General features: G+C 33.0%; 1 protein-coding gene across 3 annotated transcripts in view; it reads right to left on the bottom strand.

Moving 5' to 3' along the window:
• Positions 1 to 23864, bottom strand: part of NOX4 (NADPH oxidase 4) — a 254554-nt gene that overhangs the window by 103672 nt on the left and 127018 nt on the right. For all 3 annotated transcript variants that reach the window (XM_051987303.1, XM_051987302.1, XM_051987304.1), the window contains one exon: positions 21149 to 21209. In XM_051987303.1, the coding sequence (XP_051843263.1) occupies positions 21149 to 21209 (61 nt within the window). The remainder of the gene's footprint in view (positions 1 to 21148; positions 21210 to 23864) is intronic.

The following is a 23864-nucleotide window of genomic DNA, read 5'->3' on the forward strand; positions in this document are numbered from 1 at the left end:
TCTTTCATAGTTGATCAACAGATTCTTGCTTTTACTGTGTACAATGTATTCCTGGTTCTGCTTGTTTTGCTCAGCATCAGTTCATGTAAATCTTTCCATGTTTTCTTCAAATCAGTTTGTTCGCCATTTTTATAGAACAATATTCAATTACTTTCATATACCACACTTATTCAGCCATTCATCAATTAATGGGCATCTACTCATTTTCCAATTCTTTGTTACCATAAAAATAACTGGGTAACCTGCATTTTTAACTAAATTTCTTAGTTCTGTCTTCTAGGACCAAACAAAAGAAAACTAATCCTCCTTCTATATTATATCTCTTAAATACTTGAAGACAACTGTCATGTCTCTCATAAATCTTTCTCAAGCTAAACAGTCTCATTTCCTATGACATTTTTGGACATGATATTAAGTCTTTCACCGTGATTCTGTTGTGGAGGAAATCCTTGCTCAAATATAGTTTTGACCAGTCTGCAATCATCTTAATTTCCCTCCTCTGTTCTTTCTTCAGTTTGTCAATGTTCTTCCTAAAAATGCGTCACTTAGAACTGACAGTAATCTGCCAAATGTGGTCTGTTAAGTGGAGGACAGGAAGTCTATCATTAGAGAGAATAAATACCACAAAGTTGTAGATGATAATAATAATGTAAGAAACAATAATAATGCACACACACAAACACACACACACATACATACACACACAAGGTCAGTAAAATAAAGAGTTGTCCTATGGCAGTCTGTGTTTAAATGCAAAACGAATGGTATAAATTTTCATGATTCTTATGAGGGTGAGAGAGCCTTTTGGGTTGAAATGAAATGTAAGGCTGTATTAACAGAGCCAGAGTATCCAGAAAGAGGTAGATGGCAATCCAACTGTTTTCTGCCCTGATCAAAGCACATTTCTATTCATATTTTCACTTGTGGGAAACACACTTTAAGGAAAATATTAACAAGCCAGAGGGCAACCAGAATAATGAAGGACTGTAAGATAATACCAAATTAGGGCAACTTGAAGGAATGGAAGATTTTTAGCCTGAAGAAGAGATGACTTGGGGAAGAAAAAAGAACTCTCTGAAAGTATCTGAAGGACTACATGAAAAAGATAACAGAATTATCCTACTTGATCCAAAAATAGAGAGCTAAGAACAATGAATAAAAGTTACAAGAAGATAAATTTAAACATGATGAAGGGAAACAATTTTCTAACAAAATGGAGTTATCTATAATTGGAAGGGAAAGACAGAGCTTGACCTTCATTGTAGGTCAAGATTCCTTATCCATATTATTCAATCAATTAAAACTATATATTAAGTAATATATGTTAGATTCTGTCCTAAACACTGGAAATACAAATATCAAATTCCAATGGGCTAACGTTCTATATGATGGAAAGGGGATTCTTTTCAAGTATGGATAACAATGTAAGAGTTCTCTTGATTCTGACATTATAGAGCGAATGGAATTTAAGTTAAATCTTTGAAGGCTGGGTAAGATTCAGACAGATGGATAAAATACAAAGGGAAGCAGCATTCCAGGAGGGGAGAGAGTATAAAGAGGCTCATTCAGTTCAAGGCTAGAGATCTAAAACTCCAGTATATTGATAGCAGACAGTCAGCAGATCAGTTTGCCTGTAAAAGATTATTTGGCAAAATGAGGTAAGAAAAAGTTAAGAACAGATAATTGAAAGAATTTGAATTCAAAACCAAAGCATTTAAATTTTAGTCTATAGAAAATTGAGAAATTGTAAAGAGAGTAAAAAGAGGAAGAGGGAAAAGAAAAGAGAAAGGGAAAGGGAAAGGGGAAGGGAGAGAGAGAGAGAAATTTTATTCTTTGCTTTTTCATTCCATTCTTGAGCTTTGCAAGAGGCCCCACTGAAATAAAAGCTTCTTGCAAAGCTATGGAAGCACTCTTATGTATGAAGTTAGGACAGACTTATGAAAACAGCCCCAGTTGAACCAGCTTCACTTTTACTCCCTCAAACAATTTTAGTATTCAAAGACTTTCCATTATGTAGTATAATAATGGTACAGATTTATTAGAGCAAGGTAAAACTACTACCTATTCTTAATTGTTATTTTCTCCTAGCAGTAGAAAGAGATTTGTAATGATCCATTCATACTTCTCTTCTTGGCCTACATTTGAACTACACAAACATATTGGTAAAAGAAGTGATAGGTGGAGAGAAGTCAGATATGACTACAGAATGTTTGGATTTACTGGTCCAATAGTAAGACTGGATTCAGGAACAAACACACCTGGTTTATGCTATGCTCCAATGAACTGAACTAACCAACCATTGACAATAAGCTATAATTATTATTTTGTGATGTTACATGGTACAGAAAAAAAGAACAATGGTTACTAAACAGGAAACTAGACATAGAGAACCAAAATATTAACAACAATAATATTTAACTATCAGACAGTATTCAATATGTAACCATGCATTGTGTTAAGTGCTCAACAGTCATTATCTCATTTGATCCTCACAGCAACTGAGGAGGAAGCAGATGGTATTCTCATCATCTCCATTTTACAGCTAAGAAAACTGAGGCAATCAGAGTTTAAGTGACTTGCCTGGGATCACACAGTGAGCAAGTATCTGAGGTCAGATTTAAACTCATCTTCCTGTCTCCAGGACTGGGTATCACTCAATGCTCTAATGTACTTTGTGATTTGAGGTAAGCCATTTCAACTCTCTAACATACAATCGCTAGGATCTCTTTCTAATTCTTAAATCCAGTGCTTCAGAGATATAAATAGAGAGAATCTCAGTTCTCTTCCAACATTTCCCTGACTACAACAAAAACTATAAAAGTAAGTTTCCTTACAGCAGAAACAAGAGGATATTAATTTTTGTCTTAAAATTTATAAGTCCAGAGATATTTGTTCCTACTGGGCATTCATGTAGGCATGGCAAAGGCTTGGAGGTGAGCTCTTCTTTGAAATGATATTTAATGCTAGTGCATTTATCTGTCTGTGAGTAATCCGAATTTTTCCCACCTTTTGTTAAGGACATCAGGCAACCTGATGATGCAATAATATAATTACCTGAATTTCCCTGATTCCAAAAAAAGAAAAAAAACTATTTTTCTTGTTTTTCTTGTTTATTATAAGCTATTTATCTTTTCTGATCTAATAAAGAAATGTTGCTAATGACTGAGATTGAAGAATTAATGTTCAAAGAATACCTCACAATGAAAAAAGACACTGTGGTCTAAGAAAGACAAGATTAAGCCATGATTTTCCTTTGAAAAGGACAGCTAGATGGCACAGTGGATAGAGTGCCAGCTTTGGACTAAGGAATATTCTTCCTGAGTTTAAATCTAGCCTGACAGTAACTGTGTGATGCTGAACAAGTCATCTTAACCTATTTTCCTCAGATTCCTCATTTGTTAAATGATTTGGAAGATGAAATGTCAAACCATTACAGTATCTTTGCCAAGAAAACTCTAAATAGGGTCACAAAGAATCAGGCATGACTGAAATGTCTGAAGAACCAGTTGTCACTAGAAATGTAATTTTAAATTCATATCATAACAGATGCAATATTTTTAACCAGAGGGTTTGAATCATACAAATGCTTCTTACTTATAGTATGTGATCTAGATCACCTAGACTGGGTCATCTCTAAAGTACTTTTCAGCTTAACATCCACTATCTTGTGAGCAGATAAGACATTTTTAAAGCTATTAATCCCAGGCACAAAGTATTATATGCTAGGAACTAAATCGTCATTTAATAAGTGCTTGTTCTTATAGTATATGATGATAATAGAATACTATTGTATTGTAAAATGATGAGCAGGCAGATTTTAGAAAAATCTTAAAAATATATACATGAAGTAAGGCTAAGTTATATGAGCAGAACCAGGAAAACATTGTATAAAGTAGCAGTAACATTGTATGATGATTCTTGTTGACAGATTTTGTTCTTTTCAGCAAAATGATGTAAGGCAACTCCAAAAGACCCATGATAATGCCATCCACAACTAGAGAAGGAACAATTAAGTCTAAATGCATATCATAGCTTACTATTTTACTTTTTAAATTTATTTATCTTTTTCATGGTTTTCCCCTTTTGTTCTGACTCTTCTTTCACAATATGACTAACATGGAAATATGTTTAACATGATTGTACATGCATAGCCTATTATCAGATGGCTTGTTGTCTTTGGGAGGAGGAAGAGAAGGGGGGGAGAAAGAAAAAATTGGAATTCCAAACCTCACAAAAATGAATGTTAAAAACTATATTTGCATGGAAAAAATATAATACAATTAAGATTTTTTTTAAATGCCCAATCTCTGTCTTCCTCCTCCACTTATAGCAGTAAACACTTCAGTGGTGGTTGGGATTATGCTGGTATCCTAGTGAATCCCTTAAACTACCCAAGGACAACCATCAATGGAACTATATAAATATAAGATAGCTTTCATAAGAGTACTAGGTCTAAAAACACAAAGCTTATAAAACCACCAGTATGTCAGCAACATATTCTTTGCTAAGAGGAACAAGTTATTTATTTTGTTCTTTTCTCCTAACATGTATGTTCCACATGAAATGGTCTTTTATATTGAAAGCTAAATCATGTGGACATAATCTTTTTTTTATCACTTTCCCCCCTCATCCCTCCTAGATGTCTTTCTAGTAATATTAATGTTAGAGGTCATTGGGGCCAACACCCTTATTTTTCAGATAAGGAAATTTTCAGATATTTGATCCAACATCTTCTAGTGATATAACCCCTATTTCCCCTGAGTGCAGAGCTCTTTTCCCTGCAAATACCATACTATCTTTGTATTTTCTTGAAACTAGAGAGCCTAAGACATATTTAAAAACTTTAGAAAGTGGGGGTATGGGAATAATTTTTAAAAACAAATGTCTGCGAGAATTAGTTCACTGTTGTCACAAAATGGGCAAATGGTTCCACATTGTCTATATTTAGCATAGACATGAGAATTTGAAATTAAAACCAGAGTAGCTGTATTTTCTCCTTAGAACAAAAATCAAATAAACAAAACAAAACAAAACAAAAAAGCCACCTAACATGCACTTGCAATTTGGAATTTTACATCTTGTAAAAATGAAGTTTTTTCCATATTCATCATGCTGCACAAAAAAAGCAGATCAAAAGAGAAAAAACAAACACAAAATGGGAAAAAAGTCAAGCAAATAAACAAACAACAAAGGTGAAAATACTATGCTTTGATCCACATTCAGTCTCCATAGTTCTCTCTCTCTTTCTGGATGTAGACAGCATTTTCCCTAACAAGTTTATTGAAATTGCTTTGAATCACCTCACTGTTGAAAAGGGCCAAATCCATCACAGTTGATTATCACATAAACTTGTTATTAAGTACAGTTTTCACTTGGTTCTGCTCACTTCAGTTAGCATCAGTTCATGTAAGTCTAAAAATTGAAGTTTCAAAGAAAAAAATATTAATTGTTTAGACTTAGGTATCTTTATTAATGTTCTCTAAGATCATCTCTCAAATTTACAAATTTATTCTTACCACAGCAAGGTACAATAATGTCACAAAATAGCTTATATTTTTGCTTGTAATTTATTCTTTGGTGAAATCTAGTTAGTAGTGTAGAATTTCACGTTCTCTAACAGTTCAAATGGTTTAAATAGTGGCATTTCAGAATGGCTTGCAGAATAATCTAAGCAAAAATTATGTGTACATTAGATCTCACTATGACAAATTTTAATGCAATAAAAACCTTCATCAGGCAAAAATATTTCCATATTCCAGGCAAGAGAATACAACTTGGAACAGCTGATGCAAAATAATTAGTATCTAAGAAAGAATGTAGATGGTTGCTTGGAATCCACTACAGGGGAATTTATTTTTAAAAAATTAAATTGAGGCAAAAAATGAAGAAACTTCATTTAGAAGATCTGACACAGAAAAATGAATTTATGCAAGACTGTCAGCAACACAAAAAGAATTTCACAGAATATGAAAATTCTATTACTGTGAGCCTTTTAAAAATGAAATCACAGAGTATGGATTTAGCATTAACCTCACATTAAAACCAGAAGTAATACAAACATAGACATCAAGCAACAAAAGATGTTTAAAGAATTCCAATGCTAAATTCCTACTAATTTAGTTATTTTACATTTTTTTCAATAATTACTCTATGGTGAAATTTGGCTCAGAATGGCCACCCAAAAGTATATTTCCTGATTTTTTTCCCTCTACTTTTGACTCATCACTCGGTAAAATAAGGAATTCCTTTTCAAAAGATCTTATCATCCACAGACCTCCCTACTGCACTTTTCCTTCAGTTAACAGTAAGATTCCTTCCAAGTATAAATCTTAAGAAATTAGCAGGTGAACAGGAAGTGGAGTTAGTCGTTGTAATCCACTGCTCAGAGAAATGTGTTGATAAAAGGGAAGGGAAGAGAATAAGCATTTATTGCTGACTATGTGCTGACTATGTACTAGGCACTATGTTATGACTTTACTAATGTTATATCATTTGATCTTAATAACAACCCTGGGAGGTAGGTGCTATTATTATACTCATTTTACAAGAGGGAAATGAAGCAGACAGAGGTTAAGACAGTAGACATCTGAAATTATATTGGAATTCAGATCTTCCTGAATCTTTATCTGTGCATAAGGGACCGCCAACTAAGAAGGAGAAAAAGAAGATGGTAAGTCAGAATCAGCAGAAATGAGAGAAGTATACAACCTGGGAACAATTGGATGAACACTGTTGTTGTTACATTGACTGGATTTAAGTTTGAATCCCAGTTATCCTTCTTTTTCTGTAAACTAAGATAAGTCATTTTGCCTCTCTAGAACTCAGGTTGTTGATTTGCTTTTTGTTTGTTTTTTTCACCTGCAAAATCTCTAAATCTACTACCCTATTATACTAATGGCTTTTATTCTACTCCAAAAAAGCAAAAACTTTAAACAGCACAGATTATTCTAAATGGCATAAGAAAATCTCAGAGTACAAACTATAAAGAAATGTGCTAATTATACCCATCAGTAAGGTTCCCTGTTCACTTCTTGCCTCAGGCCAAAATTCTTATTTTTTCTTCCTTTAGTGTCTGAAAAAAAAAGGGTACAAAATTGGACGTGTTTAGGAAGGATGTGATTTATGTTTTCAGACATCTGAAGAACTACCATGAGGAATTTAACCTGTTCTACCAGATTCCCAAATAATAGTAGATTATAAATTTCAATTAAGGCAGCAAGCTGTGGCCCAGTGGCTAGAATAATAGGCTTGAAGTCAGGAAGATTCATCTTCTTGAGTTCAAATCTGGCCTCAGATACTTACTAGCTGTATGACCCAAGGCAAGTCACTTAACCCTGTCTGCCTAAATTCTTTATCTACAAATTGATCTGAGAAGGAAATGGTAAACCATTCCAGTATCTTTGCCAAGAAAATTCCAATTGTAGTCATGAGAGTTGGACACAATATAAACAAGCGAACAACAAATTTCAGTTGCCTAAGTAGAAAAATAGTTCTCCTCCTCCACTCTCCTTTCCCACCAAACAATCATCCTTCTCTCTTCTTATATCTATAAAATAAGGAGACAAGTTCAAGGTGGAATGGGGGGGGCAGTGTAGTAAGGAATGGTGAAGAATGTAGGTGCAGGATCTGCAATCAAAAGTAGATGAAAGAAATCCAAAACAATACCAGAGAAGCAAATGGCACTTCTTATGCATTTCAGTTTGGACTCTATATAGAAATTACACATAGAGTAGAAAATGTCTTTAATCTTCTGATAATTATTTAGACATCATGTTATATTCTTATTCTTAGGTCAAGAGGTATAGTCAAAAGCACTCAACTTGGATTCAAGACCTAAAAAAGTACTGAATTTGGATCAAGAGACCTGTATACAAATTCTGCTCTGACATGACCTCTATGACCATGGACAGCAGCTGGTAGCCCAAATCTGAGATCCTAAAGAAAGAGGAAAATAATTCCTTAAAATATTTAATAAATATTTCCTGAGACATTATTTGAGGAATAGAGGCAATTGTCACAGGAATGTAAAAGACATAGTAAGAATTCTATTATGAAGAAGAGAAGAAAAGACATGTTTAGAAACCATTACAGTAAAAGGAAGCATGGAAAAGTACAGTATAAATGCTGCTCTTTTTAGTACTTTTACTAAGACCTTTAGAAGGAGGGACCAACAGTTCATAAGTTAAACCCAAGATCTAAAGAGTCAGCAGAACAGAAGAGAGTAGAAAGAGTATTGGTTCTAGAGTCAGAAAACCTAAATTCAAATTCCAGCCCTGATACTTAACCTGCCTAAGTCTCAGGATCTTCATATATAAAACAAGGGGATTGGATTAAAAAAGTCTTTGAATACCTTTTCTGTGCCTTATTCTATGTCAAAAAGAACTTGTATAAATCTTTTTTGTGCATTGGTGTTTGCATGTTGTTTCCCCAGTTAGGCTGTGAATTCCTTGAGAGCAGGGACTAACTTTTACCTTTCTTAGAATCCCTAGTATTTAACAGACTACCTGGCACATAGTAAGTGTTTAATAGATGGCAATTGAATAAGTGACTAAATCTAAATCTATAATTCCATGTAAGATATTGGTGCCTCTTGTAGAATGGAATAAAAGTCATTAATTTCCTTTTTCATCACTAAAACATTGAAATCTGACTTTTTGAAATTAAGTATTGCTAATAAAATATCTGGTTGAAGGCAATACATTAATAGACTGGAAATCTATTCTTCTATTTTATACTAAATTCCCATTTTAAATCTAACTCTGCTGATTCCTTTTACCAGGGCTTCTCCCACAAATCAAATTGGTGAAAACAGAATATAGGTTTTTCAGATTTACAAAAGATTTCAATAATCACCTAAATGAACCCAGAAAATGAATCCTTTTCACTGATGAAAATAGTGAATGTTAGAAGAGCTATGGAGGGTCATCCTAATATAGTTTTGGGGGACTTCTAAATATTTCAAACCATTTTGGAAAACAATTTGCAATCATATAAGAAAAATTCCTTGAAAGGTCAAAGCCAAGATTCCATTAAAGAACATAATACAAGGTGATCAATGATAGAAAGAAAGACCATATAAATCCTCAAAAGAGCAATAACATCACTTTCTATGGTAGAAACAAAACAAAAATGGAAAACAAGTGTTAATTGGATAACAGCTGAAGAAATTATGGTATAAGAATGTAATGGAGTTGTAACAAATAATAAAAAAAGTCAGTACATATATATGTATGTATCTATATACAACAAGGCTCATGAGCCAATCTAAAGTTAAAAAAACAAAAAAAAATCACAATAAATGCAATAAAATATGTGAAGACAATACCAAAGGACAATAAAAATTAGATTTAATTTATAAATAAATTATTCATAAACATTAGAAATAACAATGTTGACATTAGAACACACGTTTCTCATTTCCCTGAAAAGGCAATGGTCTCTAATGAGTAAAGGATGCTAAATATATTTTTAAAGTTACCATCTTGAAATGCTTTGTTTACCTTCTCTTTTTTTCTTTTCTCCCCTTTCTCCACATAGTTCCCGATCATACAGGTTTAAAAAAAAAATGGAGTACAGGAATGTAATGTGGAATACAGGAGAATGATTATAGTATAAAAAAATTAATAAAACATTTCTAGAGTGTTCTTACATCCTTACTTATCTTCATCTCTTCCTAACCAATCCCTCTAGTGCTTCTAGGCAATTATCTCCAACCCTCCCTTTATCTCATTTCCATCTTCAAGTCTCTCCTAATCTGCATTCCTAGAAGGTCTGATTTACCTACTCCACTCTTTCTCTACTTCTTCCGCCTGTCATTCAATCAGTTCTGAAATCCCACCTCCTCTCCTACTAGAAGAAAGTGACAATTAATCCTGACTTAAGGCTCCTATTTTTTTAGAAGCAATTACTTTCTGAATCACACTTTCAACGCCTTCAGCTAAAAAGGGAGAGGGGGAAGGAGCACTAAAAAATTTAGAGGTTCCAGCTATAGTCATCCTAAAATGAAGCTACTGTGTGTGAAAAAATTATCATGAGGGGAAGAATTTGCTCCCGCCTCGTTTTGTTTTGTTTTGTTTTTTTCTGACCTCTGTGGTAAGGAGCTACATGCATTCTTCCCAGCATGAACACATGCACATGTGTACACAGACACACAAATTTGGCCTCAGACCTATTGCTTCCAGACCCAGACAGTTTCTTGTCTAGTCTCTAAGATTTGTGGCTTTGGTGTTTGGCATATTTAATGGCTGCTCTTTGATCCCTGTTTAATGGCATAATAATGTTTAACTCAATTTTTTAACTTCCTTGATTCTCTCTGCATGTTAATCATGTACCTCACCTATTTTTTAAAAAATAGTTTTTGAAGGTACAAAATAAAAACATTTTACTTGCAAATTACTTTGAACAATAGTGTGGCATTTTTTCTCCATTAGTGTGTCCAACAACTTGATGGGCACCTTTATTTTCAGCCCTATTTGGATTCTATATCCATCTAACTTGGTTGGTGTCCAAGTTTAACCTATAGAACTGTGAGAGGGAGGGGAAAATTGTTAAAAAGAAGGGGTGTTGGGAATTGTGGTAATAGTTCTTGTATTTGCTTTTAAAGGAACAGGAGCCTTAAGTTAGGGTTAATTGTCACTTTCTTCTTGTAGTTATTTCTAAGTAGTAAGAGAGGAGGTAGGATTTCAGAACTGATTCAGTGACAGGAGGAAGAGATAGATTAGAAGTGGAGTAGGTAATCAAGTCAGTGTCAAGAAGATCTGCGTTCAAATTTTGCCTCAGAAATTTTTGTCATTGCCTTCTCCAGTTTATTTTACCAATGAGGAAACTGAGACAAACAGGGTTGCCCGGGGTCTCACGGCTACTAAGTGTCTAAAGCCAGATTTGAAATCATGAGTCTTCCTTATTCCAAATCCACTACTCTATTCACTGTCACCTAGTTGTAACCATGGGAAAGTTACTTAACCTTGACTGACTCAGTTTTAGCAACTCTAAAAATGGGAATAATAACATTAACTACTTTGGACCTTTTTTTGAAGGTCAAATAAAAATGTTTGTAAAGCACTTAGCATAGTATATATTCTATAAATGCTTATTCCTCTTTTGAATTAGATGTGGAATTTAATTTGTATAGGGAACTCCTGATGAGAAAACTTTTTAGATCAAATATTCTTCACCTGGGATCCAGAAAATCTCAAGGAATAGGTGATAAATATCAAGGTATATGTGAACTTAAATTGAAAAATATTGTCATTATTTCACTAATCTCTAATTGAAAATGAATATTTCCTCCAAATATGAATTTTAAAAATTATATATTCTGAGATAGAATCCAAAAGCTGTCAAAGACTGTCAAAGGAGTCCACACATAAAAAGGTTGCCCTACAATCAAGCATTTCAAAACTGTTTTATAATTTATAATTTAGGTTGGGTTTTTTTGTTTGTTTTTGTAGGGGTGGAGAAGGCAACTGAAAGGACAAATGACTTGTTTAGATTCATTCATTCAGTATACATCAGATGTCATCTAGACTCAGAAGACAACTACTCATTTTGTCATGCTATCTTCAGATAGGAACCTATTGCTCTTCATAATTAAAATGTGGCATGAAATTCTTTCCTTTGACTTTTTTTTACACTAACTCAGGTTTTATAAAATATTAAGCCAAATTCATGCAATATCTAAATGTAGCATTAATATTCTTGACATTAAGATGTGTTGCTGAGGAAAATGCTTATAAGCCCTATTTCCTATTAGTGTATATATAAATATCAGAAGATAAAAAACCTGACCAATTATGTATATGATATTTATAAACTACCTAAAAGATTAATTAAAAGTGATTTTAAATCTTCATTTCATAGAAATGCATGCACACACACATACACAAATCATTCTGTGTCCATCAAATACTAAATCTGTTTAGTTTTTATTTTTAGACTTTGAGATTTTTGATTAAATAGCACATTCCTCAGTCTCTTTCCATATCCATTGCCTTTTTTTTTTCTGAGTTTGTTAAATGTAGCCAAAGGGGAGAAAATGCCCTGACAAGTAGAGCATTATAGTCACTTGCTAATCAGCCACTATATCTTCTCAGAGACATTATAAAGTGAGCTGTCAGCTACTAAAAAAAAAATGGCAGCATGAATTTCACATTCATAAACCGAGAACCAAGGGAAAAACAATCTATCCTCTTTCCTGAAAACAGATGGGCATTTAAATGGCAATGTTCGCACAAGGCACATCTCATTTTCCTGATGAAGTAAATCAGTAAGTTCTCTGAGAAGTATGTCTCTGTTTTCTTCAGCTATGATTAAATCCAGCTTACATTCATTAGGGATTAATTGCAATATGACAGTTCTTTGATGGATCTGTGATGTCATTGGGATGGGTATTTTCTCCACTAACAGAGATGAAATCCTAGCTGAAAGGCTTAAATAAAATGGATTCATTCCTCCTCTTCTTGTATGATTTTGTTTTATCCATGTCCTTCAATGAATCATAAACAAATGTTTAGGGGTGGTTTAAAAGATGTCATTCTTAGCATTTCTGTTCCCTTTTCCATTACTCTACCTTCATTACTGTGAAAGATGACCACAAAAGCTTGGGGATTCTTAGAATTTTGTCTAGTTTATGGAGATATGCATATATACATAGAAACATATAGATATGTATGTTTCACATACGTTGAACATAATATAAATCTCTAGGATTAGGAGAATTGTATCTGTCTACACAAGCCTCTAATGTGGAATATATAGTTAAGTGTGTATGTGTATGCACATATATGTAAGTGGATCCAAGTATGATTCTTGAGTGTATGAATGTATCTATTTAAGTGGTGCAAGGAGCATCCATTGAGTAACTCCACTACCAAAGTATGTCAGTAACAACTTTGTAATTTAAAGTATTAGAACATTTCCTGGAGAAGAAGTATCAAAAATGGTCTAAAATATAATAGTAAAATGTTTAATAAAACAAAAAACACAATAGAAGATGATGTTAATATGTGGTTTTCTAAATCAAGGATATGCAGGAAGTGAGCCCATTTGCACTGAGAAGTTAGGTGCTTTGTGGAGGACCACACAATCATTATATAAAACTAGATCTGAATTTAGGTCTTCCTGACTCCATGACCATAAATCTCTTATGTGTGTGTGATACAAGCATATATTTACCAACTTTCTGGCAATAAGTATTTTGGCATTAAGATCTACTGATGCTTATTTGGGATGGTATAGGAGGTATATACAAAGTCTCTAAATTGATACACACACACACACACACACACACACACACACACACACAAACATACATACACAAAATAGGAAATTCATTGGAATAAGCTTTGAAGACCTAGGGTCAAATCCAAAGTCTGATGAGATATTAAAGTACCACTTTGGGATAAGTAGGAATTATGTGGATAGACAATGTCATAATGTCTTTCAATAATACTATATTCTATAAAACTAGCTAAACAATATTTTCAATGAGACTCAAAGTGAATTGCTTTTGTATTGAAGAAATTAGGGGGAAAAGTAGTTCTATTGGAAGTAGGTTCACTCATTGAGTAATTTTAAAGCAGCTGTTTCAGTAGCACCAAATATTAGCTAATAAAACTGTTCTTAATTGCTTTATTTTTTCTTAACTTGAAGTTATGAAATATAGTAATGAGACTAATACCTTCCCTGCAGCTCTAAATCTGTAACAAGTATAATCGATTTATTAAAAATAGCAGAACTCATAAAGCTAAATTATTATTTACTCCTCAAAGTAGTCCCTCAGGGAAGTTAGACACTTATTACAACAAAACTGTCTCTCAAACTAACTCTAAAGGTAATTCCAAAAAAGGAGGTAAAATCCCAAAGGATTTCATATTGAGAAACCTTTTGCCCCTTTCCTATTTCCTCCTCACCTACAGCCTCCAAGATGTCTGACTTAGAAAAAGAAACTAGGAATGTTGCCCTGGCTGACTATTATTGCAATGTAGGACAGGGACTTTTTAAAAAGTTACCTTCCTTCTCCCTAAATACTGAGATAAACCCTCACCTATTAGATTCAAATGATAAACAAGTACATGAGAATGGCAAAAATGTGTTCAGTTAAATGGAATGGAATGTCAGAAGAAAATTTCAGGAAATCATTTCCAGATTGTAGAAGGCCTTTTCTGACAAGATATAGTGGGAAAGGTACAAGATGTGGTTTAAGAGGATCCATATTCAAATCTTAGCTTTAACTCCAAACCCAATATTCTTTACACCACAATATGCTGGAATCCACTTTCAGCCTTGAATTGAAATTTCACCTATGGTTCATCTATGGTTCTGGACACATTTCTAATCTACTTTGGCCTTCAGTTTCTTCATCAATAAAATTATAGGGTTTCATTGAGTGGCTCCTGAAATACCTTACAACTCAAAATCAATGATCCTATATTTGAGAACTTCATGTACTCATTCTGATCATTAAATGTTGCACTAATAGATGTTTCTGATAGGAAAAAATGCATATCATACATACATTACTTCAGTGCAAGGTTTCCCAATGTTAATCTTATTAATATACAGCACAAGAATAACAAATAAACAGACAACCTCTCTCATGTTCTCTCTCTCTCTCTCTCTCTCTCTCTCTCTCTCTCTCTCTCTCTCTCTCTTTCTCTCTCTCTCTCTGTCTCTGTGTCTCTGTCTCTCTCTGTCTCTGTCTCTTTCTCGCTCTCTTTCTTTCTCTTTGTCTCTTTCACACAACACACATTCACACACACAAAAAAATAAATAACATATTTTCACATTTTAGTTAACTGCCTTTATAAAGCCATCTAACCATCTAATAAAGACCATTAAAATATCACCATATGACATGATCAGACAAGAATAAATTAATCCAAAAAATAGACTGATAGGAATTTTGGATGAATAAAAATATAATTAAGCCAAAATTAAAAATGCACCATGTGGTTTCATTTCGGGGAAATGATAAATTATGAACTAACAACAAGATTTTATTTCAACAGAAATGTCTTCTTGGAGAGATAACAAGAAATCATGTAGACAGACATTATAGAATCCAGAAATTTGGCACCTGAACACTAGCCAAGAGCTTGATTTAATACTATACTAGTATAAATATAAGTTCCATGTTCCTTCACATTGTTCCTATTTAAAATGTTCTTATAATTTGTCTTTCATCTTATATGTAAAAACTTCTCATCCTTTCCAATACACCCTCTTTTGGTAGAATAAATAAAATAAAATTAATCTATTAGGTGGGACCTAGATGGATTTGCAAAGTATAAGTGATACACATACTTATAAAATTCTAAGTCCTTCATCTTGCAAAAAGTATTCCCTCATTACAATGAGGGAAAATAGTCTTCAACATACTTTTAATCAAAATATATAGAAATTGATCTGAAAACCAGTGGCTCAAAAGAGTAGGTATTTAGGAACTCCTACATATTAGCAAAAAGAGTAATACAGTGGATAAAATGCTGACTCTGGAGGACCTGAATTCAAATTCACCTCAGACACTTGCTAGCTTTGTGATCCTGGGAAAGTCAATTTATTCTGTTTGCTTCATATCCTTTTCTGTAAAATGAACAGGAGAAGGAAATGGTAAATCACTATAGTATTTTTGTCACAAAACCCTAAATGAGATAACAAAGAGTTGAATGTGAATGAAAGTCCACCTCAAGATACTAGCATAATGTCATAGCATAAAGTCCAATCTTCCAAAAGATGCTCACAGAGCTCAGTGATTCGCTCCCAGAAAGCAGGTATTACAGACATTGATGAAGAAGATGTGACTATTTTGTTAATAGAAAAATGAATTCTGGTAAACTTTTAAACCTAAAGGAAGAAAAATAACTGAAATATATTTAATACTTTAAAGCTTCCAAAATTTTTCCCCCTTAAAATGACCCTGTATGGAGACATTTGCTGTTTCTCTCTGTGCCATCAGACCCTTACAGATATTTAGATACTCCTAAGATATTAGCATGGGACAGCTGAGTAGCACAATAAATAGAATGGTGAATTGAATGGAATGACATTGAGTGATGATTCCTATCATGAGCCTTCTGGGAACTTTTTGTTAGTCTCACACTTAGCAGCATGGCTATCCTTAGATCAGCTTCTCCATGGTAGTAATAGAATCATTAAGAAGGTAACATTGGAAATCAAAGAATTTTGCAGAGAAGAACCTTCATAGAATTTAGAGGCAGGAAGGAACTTTTAGATCACATAATTCACAGAAAGCTGACATTGAAAGGATGCAGTAGAGGCAGAATCAGGACTAGAATCCTTGCCTCCTGCTCTTAACACTATACTATTGGTAGCTCACAAAGAATAAAATTGCCTTCCTACTTTTCAGTGTTGGAGGACTGAATATAATAGTGCATAAACTTTCAGACTTGAGTATTAGCTAGTATTACAATTGCTTTTTACCTCCTCTTATTGTTTCAGCCTTTACTATATAAGGAATCTTGTTGAAAGGTGGAGATGTGGAAAGAGAGGGGAAGTGGAGGAGTAGGGATAAGGTTTTTTCCAGAAATAAAAGTGATAAATCATTCATCAAATTCTAATTTATGCTCAACTCCATTCCAATATCCCATTATTCAAACAGAAGTCCTTTGCCCAGTAATTTATGTTTGAAGGCTTATTAAATATTGTATTATGATTCAAAAAAGAAAATAAAAGTGATTATAAAACAAAATATATATAAATAAAACATTTTAAAGATTTGTAGATAATTTGCATTTTATAAAAAAAACTTCATCCACAGCACCCTTGAAAATAATTTGAAAAATTATTCATAGATTTACATATATGGAAAACTGAGGCCTAAAAAGCTAGGATTCATCTTCTGTCACACATCCAGGAAAAGATGGAGGCAGATCCAAGCTTGACCTTCTTATTTCAAATATAGTACACTTTCTAGTAAAACAGGCCATAGCAACCATACTCCTCCTCCCATTCTAGTCCTCACAATCTTATGTTTTGGGGAGCACTGAGAGTAAATTGAGCTAAAGCCAAGAGAATTTGACCAGAGGGAGAAATACCTATGTCTAATAAAAGTAGGAAAGAGTATAAATTGGCATATGCCCACATTAGCTTATTGGAAAGCAATAGGGTTTAGAGGAGATAGATAAGTTCTCAAATGTCATTAGTAGGGGAAATTAAAGAGAAAAGATAAATATAAGGATTGAACCTAAATGAAAAATAGAATCTAATCCCTTTTTGTCTTGTGGTTGCTTCTAAAATATTTTGTTACCATTAAGTACTATTCCAGGACATGGGAGAATAAACCTAGGTATAACACTTGCCATCTTAATATTCTCCATCAGATCTAAAATATTAACTACTCTGAAACAATTCATGAGAAAAAATATTTGATTAAAATATTTAATCAATAAATATTTGATGTAAAAAAACAAGATATTATGTAATCCTTTTTAGCTTTAAAATTCTACAATCCTTCAAAATTAATTGCATAATCTTTGATTTTTTTTTAAAAGAACAAAAAGAATTACTGTATCCCTTTGATCTTAGTCACTCTACATAATCTTATCCACTTCTATTTAATAAATTTTATTAAGGTAAAAAATTAATGAATCATAATGTCAAAAGTAAAATTCATTTTTTTCTTTTCGTAATCTTAAATCTATTTTTATGCATTAAACTAAAAGGTAAATTCCTGTCTCCAAAGGAGTATTTAATTATGTCTAAAAAGTAACCTGAAAAAACATTTCTTATGAATTATAATACATGGAATTCATATGTAGTATTTCAAATGTTAGTCTGACATGTATGCTCAAGTAACAAGGTAACATCTAATAGAAAAACCCTGAATAAATAGTGAACTCTTTGAGCAGCAACTTACAGTTTCTGAGATACCTTTATTCCATGGCATTTTTCAATAAAAAAGATATAAAAGAAAATGAGAACATTAAGCATTATTAGGATTAAGCTAAAGTGGGAGATGATGAAGTTCCTAGAATTATTTTTAACATATTTTTATGAATTGAATAACATTAAGAGATTTAAAAAATATTTTAGTGATTGGTAACTAGGTATAGAGTAGGGTAGGATTAGAAAAAGGGAGTATACTATGAGACTTTGCTTTTATAATCTGATATCTTTGATATTTTATTGACTTAAGAAATTCTTTGTATATATTTCTTGAACCCAAGTATTTCTATAAACATTTTCCTCATTCTTTATATTTAAGCCTATATGAAAATGTTCAGGTTGCTCTCATTTGGCTTTTAGTAATAGCTGTAGTTTAGTCATTTTTCAGTCACATCCAAGTCTTCATGACCTCATTTGGCATTTTTGTAGCAAAAATACTGGAGTGGTATGCCATTTCCTTCTTCAGCTCATTTTATAAATGAGGAAACTGAGGTAAAAAATGTTAAGTGGGTTGTCTTGGGTCACACAGGTATAAAGTGTCTGAGGCTAGATCTGAATTTGAAAAGGAGCCTTCCTGATTCTAAGTTCACTCTGTTTACTGTGAATTAGCTACCCATTGATATGACTTTTGTACAGCAATAAATATATGATTAATATTAAATAATATACATTTAAAGGCCATTTGTCATTTATATAGCTCTTTAAGCTTTTGAATGCTCCCTACATGTTTTCTTATTTGATCCACATAATGACCTTGTAAGATAGGCACTATTATTATCCACATTTTACAGATGAGTTAACAAAAATGACAAGATTAAGTGACTTGCCAAAAATCATACACCTAGTAAATGACTTGAGATAAGCCCAAATTAAAGTTCTCCTGATTCAGTCTTATTTTTCCTAGTTTCCCTCCATAGTTGAATCACTATTTGTGGTGATCTTCTTCTTTAGAATAATATAATGGTTCTCTCTGGGAGCGAGTTTCTTGGGGAGGTTTTCTGGAAGCAGCCTTAATTTTGGTCAAAAGTAATAATCACCCAAAATGCAGCCAGCTGGTGAAAATGCAAATGTTTATTTTCTCCTTCCAAAATAGCCCAGTTAGTTGAAGCCTATCTCTCTCCTTGGTTCTAAGAGCTCTTGCAGATTGTCCTTTGCTTCTGCCTCTGCTTTCTTCAACCTCCAGCCAGCCAAGTGGATAATGGAATGAATCTCTCTTGCCTTGGAGAAAGGGCTTGTGGGCTTCCTCCCAGAGTGCTCCTCTCCGAACCCAGTCAATGTTCCGAAATAACTCTCTCTAATCCAAAGTAACTCTCTTCCGAGAGAGGGCTTCTGGCTGAGCTCACCTGACACTCCCCTCTCAATCTAATTCAGCTGAACTCTCTCCGAGAGCCTCTGTCTGTTTCTTATATATGAGAGAGAGGGATTGGGGGATATCTCCCAACATGCCCCCTGGCCCTAAGAACTTCAAGGGAGGTATGAATTTGGATATCTCATACTAAACCCTGAAATCTCCCAAACATGTGAACTCCAACGATAAAGGTATGAACACAAGCATTGTATCAATTAGTTCTACTTAGTACCTTGTTTCAGGTTCTAGCCCAAAACATCTCCTTGTAAGATCAGATCAATATCTATCAATTCTAATGAGTCAGCAGTTTGTAAAGATTCCAACAAGTATTATTGCTTCTCTAATACTCCAGTTTTTGAAGTTTAGCAAAAATCACTGTTGAATATTGCCACCCCAAAAGTTTGCATCGTAAATTTACATATGTATTTTCCTTTTCACTGTTCATAACTGTTCAGGAAATCTAATCCAGTGACAGTAAGTGAATAAGAAGAAAGGTATAAAGGAATAAAGAAGTCTTCAGGGAAAGAGATGAAACAAAACCCAAAGAGATGTTTCCAAGTTTAAACCTCCAGGTGATCTAAAATTACCTTGAAGATGAGCTCCAACTGATTTTTTTTTCCCTCCCCAAAAAAGTGTAATTTTATGAGTTGAAAATGTGAAAATGTAACTGAGATAAGATCTCAAAACAGGTTTAAAAGGATTAGTTCCTTGAGCTTATACATGATTTCCTCACCTAGGGAAATGCAAAATTCATCAGGAAGAGCAATATCACCTTCTAGAATCTTTCATGATGGTAGAAATCAGTTGGAGCTTTATGTAATAGTACAATTTTGTAATCTAGCTATCATTCAGCAGACTAATGAATCAGGTTTTGTAAAAAAAAAAAAAAAGGTGAAAGTAGTTATTGATGTGTTCAAAACTCTATTTTTGTTAATAATAAATCAACAAGAATTGATTAATCAAATATTATATGTCAAGAATGCACTGGGGATGCAAAGGCAAAAGTGGCTAAATAGTTTCTGCCTTCAAGCAGTTTACGTTCTAATGGAAGAGACAATATATTCATTTATAAATGTTCTTACTATTTCTTTATGAAATATTACTACATCTTTTCTCTCTCTCAAACTCTGGGGGGAAAATTTTTCTAAACTCACTATTTTCAATACCTCTTTCTTACTAATTTTTTAATCTTCACTAATCTGTTTTCCTATTTTCCTTTTCAATCTCATCTCCCCAAAATTACTAACATCTCTCATTTGTCAAATCCAATGGTTTTTTTCTCATTCCTTCGCCTTAATATTCCATCTACTGAATTTGACACAACTGAACACATTCTTGTACTGGATAATCTCTTTCTTCAAGTCTTTTTCTCTGCCCTTCTAACTAACTCCTCTGTATCTGTGCTTTGGATTCCATCCCTTTTCCTTTTCGTTTACTATCTCTTTCTCTCCTCTGAACTCTAACAGCACTCGTTATCTGGATCATTAGTTTAGGAATAATTACAAACTGCCTTATGTTGTTATTTAACTAGATTTTAAGCTCAAAGGTAGGCCCTGTGTCTCATGACTTTTTTGAGTCCACCAAAGCATCTAGACAGTAAACATTTGTTGAAGTTTAATGGCATAATGGCATACTATAATCCCCATTAAGTGAATAGGGGGGAAACAGTACAGAAAGATAAACAGATAGATAGATGAATAAGGAAATAAAGGAATAAATGGATCAATACATTAACAAACAAATAATTAAATCAATGAATAAATAAATGAATAATTTGATTAATTACTTAATGAGTGATTGAATGAATAAGATGTATTGATTATTCTTCACTGTGAAGTGAAAATTCTTGTTTCCAAATGCCATAAAATCTGGGCCCCAAATACATTTTCTACATACCTGTCCAGTCTCCAACTATTTTCAGATGAACCCCAAATATTGCTTTTGTGGCAGTTGGGCACTAAAAAAAATAAATAAAGCATCAATCTATTCTGAATAATAATGGAATATTCAATTAAGATTCAAACATAATTTTCTTTATGCAAAAAATATCTGAATTAATAAAAAAAGGGGAAACATTAAATTCTAAACAAATTCTTTTAAAAAAAATAAATAGCAAAGTAAACAAATGAAAAATACAGTAACTACCTAAAATGTGTTTATTTTGGATTCCAAAAGAAAAACTAAACATTTTCCTTTCCAAAAGCATAAGTAATTATATAATATTAAGAAATGTCTAAATAGTTGTTATGAATCTTATTTTTAAAAATAACATTATTTGCTAATAGTATGATCAGAGGCCTAAATAAGTATTTCATAACACACATTTTTCTTCTTTCTTCTCCTTGATACCATTCTTTTTCAGAACTCCTGAAATGTTGCCTATTGATATAGTTGCTTTCACTTGTACTTCTAAAAATGTTGAAAAGGAGCTAATGGTGCTTTAGGCTTGTTGATAATGATTATGATTTTAGGATGGAGATAAAAAAGGAAAGAGAAAATAGGAAATTTAATAGAAACAGAAAGCCAAGAATGTGATTCAAGGGAAAATTTGTTACTGACAAACCTCAAGCAAATTGAGGAATAGAGGCATAGACAAGGAAGAAAAACGCACAGAAATGAACAATGCTTCTGAAGATCATCATCATACAGAAAGAGTACATAATGAGAAGGGGCACAGAAAACTAACTATGATAATAAATTAGTGTAAGGTAGAGAGCAGCAATGAGATAGAAAGAAAGATAGAAAGATAAAGGTGGAATCAATTAATTGATACTATATTGAAATATCATTTAGAAGAGCAATTTAGGAGAGGAAAGTATAGTATTAATGACTAGTTGTCAAAGAAAGTTTGATAACAACTAAACTTATTATTTTCCCATTTTTAAGAATCAGAATTAATAAACAGATTTTAAAATTTGTGCTTGTTTTTATTAAGGGTTTTTCTAATAGTGAAAAATAATAAACATCAATAGAAAAATTTAAAAAAACCTTTAAAGCAATTATTCTTTTTCTTATTTAACTATGTTGCAATAATAGCCCTTTATTTTTTATATTTATTTAGTTATTTAATTGCAGGTGAAATTAAATGAAATCAAATTAAATTTCAGGGCTGTTCAAGCTCATTTGCTAAATTAACATTTCAAATATTAACTTTGTCCAAAACCATTTTTACCTTCTCCACATGCAATATGTATAAATTCATTTTAAAAAAGGGACTGTCTCACTTGTGAATAGATATTCCCTAGTATCTAGTCCATGTGGATTAATGTAATATTTGAATTACTCCATTTGCTTTCTGATGCTACCATAAGATGCTCGGTTTAGAACGAGAAAGACGAGCATTCAGATCTGCAGTCTCCCCACAAATGGAATTTATCAGTGAGTCTATTTCTGAGTCTATTTCCTTGCCTCTTATGAAATAGTAAGTATTACCTACCATGCTGAATTGTGGCAATATCTCAAATGATATAATAATAATAGTGTGAGTCCTGGCTCCACCATTTACAATCTGGGTGGTCTTAGTTGAATCATGTAAATTTGCAGCCTCAATTTCCTCATCTTCAAAACAGGATAATCTCCCCTAACAGGGGTGCTTATAAATTGAAATGAGGAAATTCGTAAGAAAACCTTTCCTGAAAGTTGTCATATAAATGTGGTCATTATTACTAGAGTCCATAGTGTTGTCCATTTAAAATTCTTAATAGAAAAGATCATTGGATAATAGACTTACTACCTGTTCAAACATCTCATTTTACAAGTAAGGAAACTGAGGCCTAGGAATATTAAGTAAATTGTCCATGGTCACACAAGTTGTATGATGAATATGAAGACATATTCTCCAATTATAGATCCAGTTGCCATACCAGGGCCCATTCTTTCTCTCTCCTTCCCTTTCTTCCTTCGTTCTTTCCTTCCTTCCTTCCTTCCTTCCTTCCTTCCTTCCTTCCTTCCTTCCTTCCTTCCTTCCTTCCTTCCTTCCTTCCCTTCTTTCTTCCTTCCTTCCATACTTCTTTCCTCCCTCCCTTCTTTCCCTGACTTAAAAAAAAAAAACTCTATAACTGAAAGACATACTTCTAAATGCTTTTAAATAAATTGCAGAAAACTTGCTAGTTTCCCTCTAAGAAAACTGCTAGGGGAGGAGGGAATGCTATCAGTAGCCAATTTGAAGGGCCTACTATGTGAATAACACAAAGAAAGTCCTTAGCATGATGTTTTCTTTGAAGAAGTAATCAAAGAAAATTAAAGGAAATGCTTAAATGGTTCGCCCACCAAATAATGTTAGATTCACTGATTTATTTTAAAACATAATCAAGTAACTTAATTACTCTTTCACGGTTTCCAAATCTGCTTTCCATTAGGATTTAGAAAGCTATCCAAAAGAAAAATGCCAATGCTGTTAATTTCTAAACTTTGCTTGAAGTGAAGGGGGGAAGGGTATATTATATGAAGGAGGTAGAGTTTCTTCAAGACAGAGTTTCCCTTTAGTTTCCTAGGAAACAGAAAATATAGTTTGGGCCTTGTTATCCTTCAAGTAAATTTTTAAAATACCTCTGGCCTCTGGTAGAGGTAAAAGAAATAGTGAATAGGAAATGATTATTATGTGACAATAGAC

The sequence above is a fragment of the Antechinus flavipes genome, chromosome 3 (assembly GCF_016432865.1).
Source record: "Antechinus flavipes isolate AdamAnt ecotype Samford, QLD, Australia chromosome 3, AdamAnt_v2, whole genome shotgun sequence".
NCBI classification, from domain to species: Eukaryota; Metazoa; Chordata; class Mammalia; order Dasyuromorphia; family Dasyuridae; genus Antechinus; species Antechinus flavipes.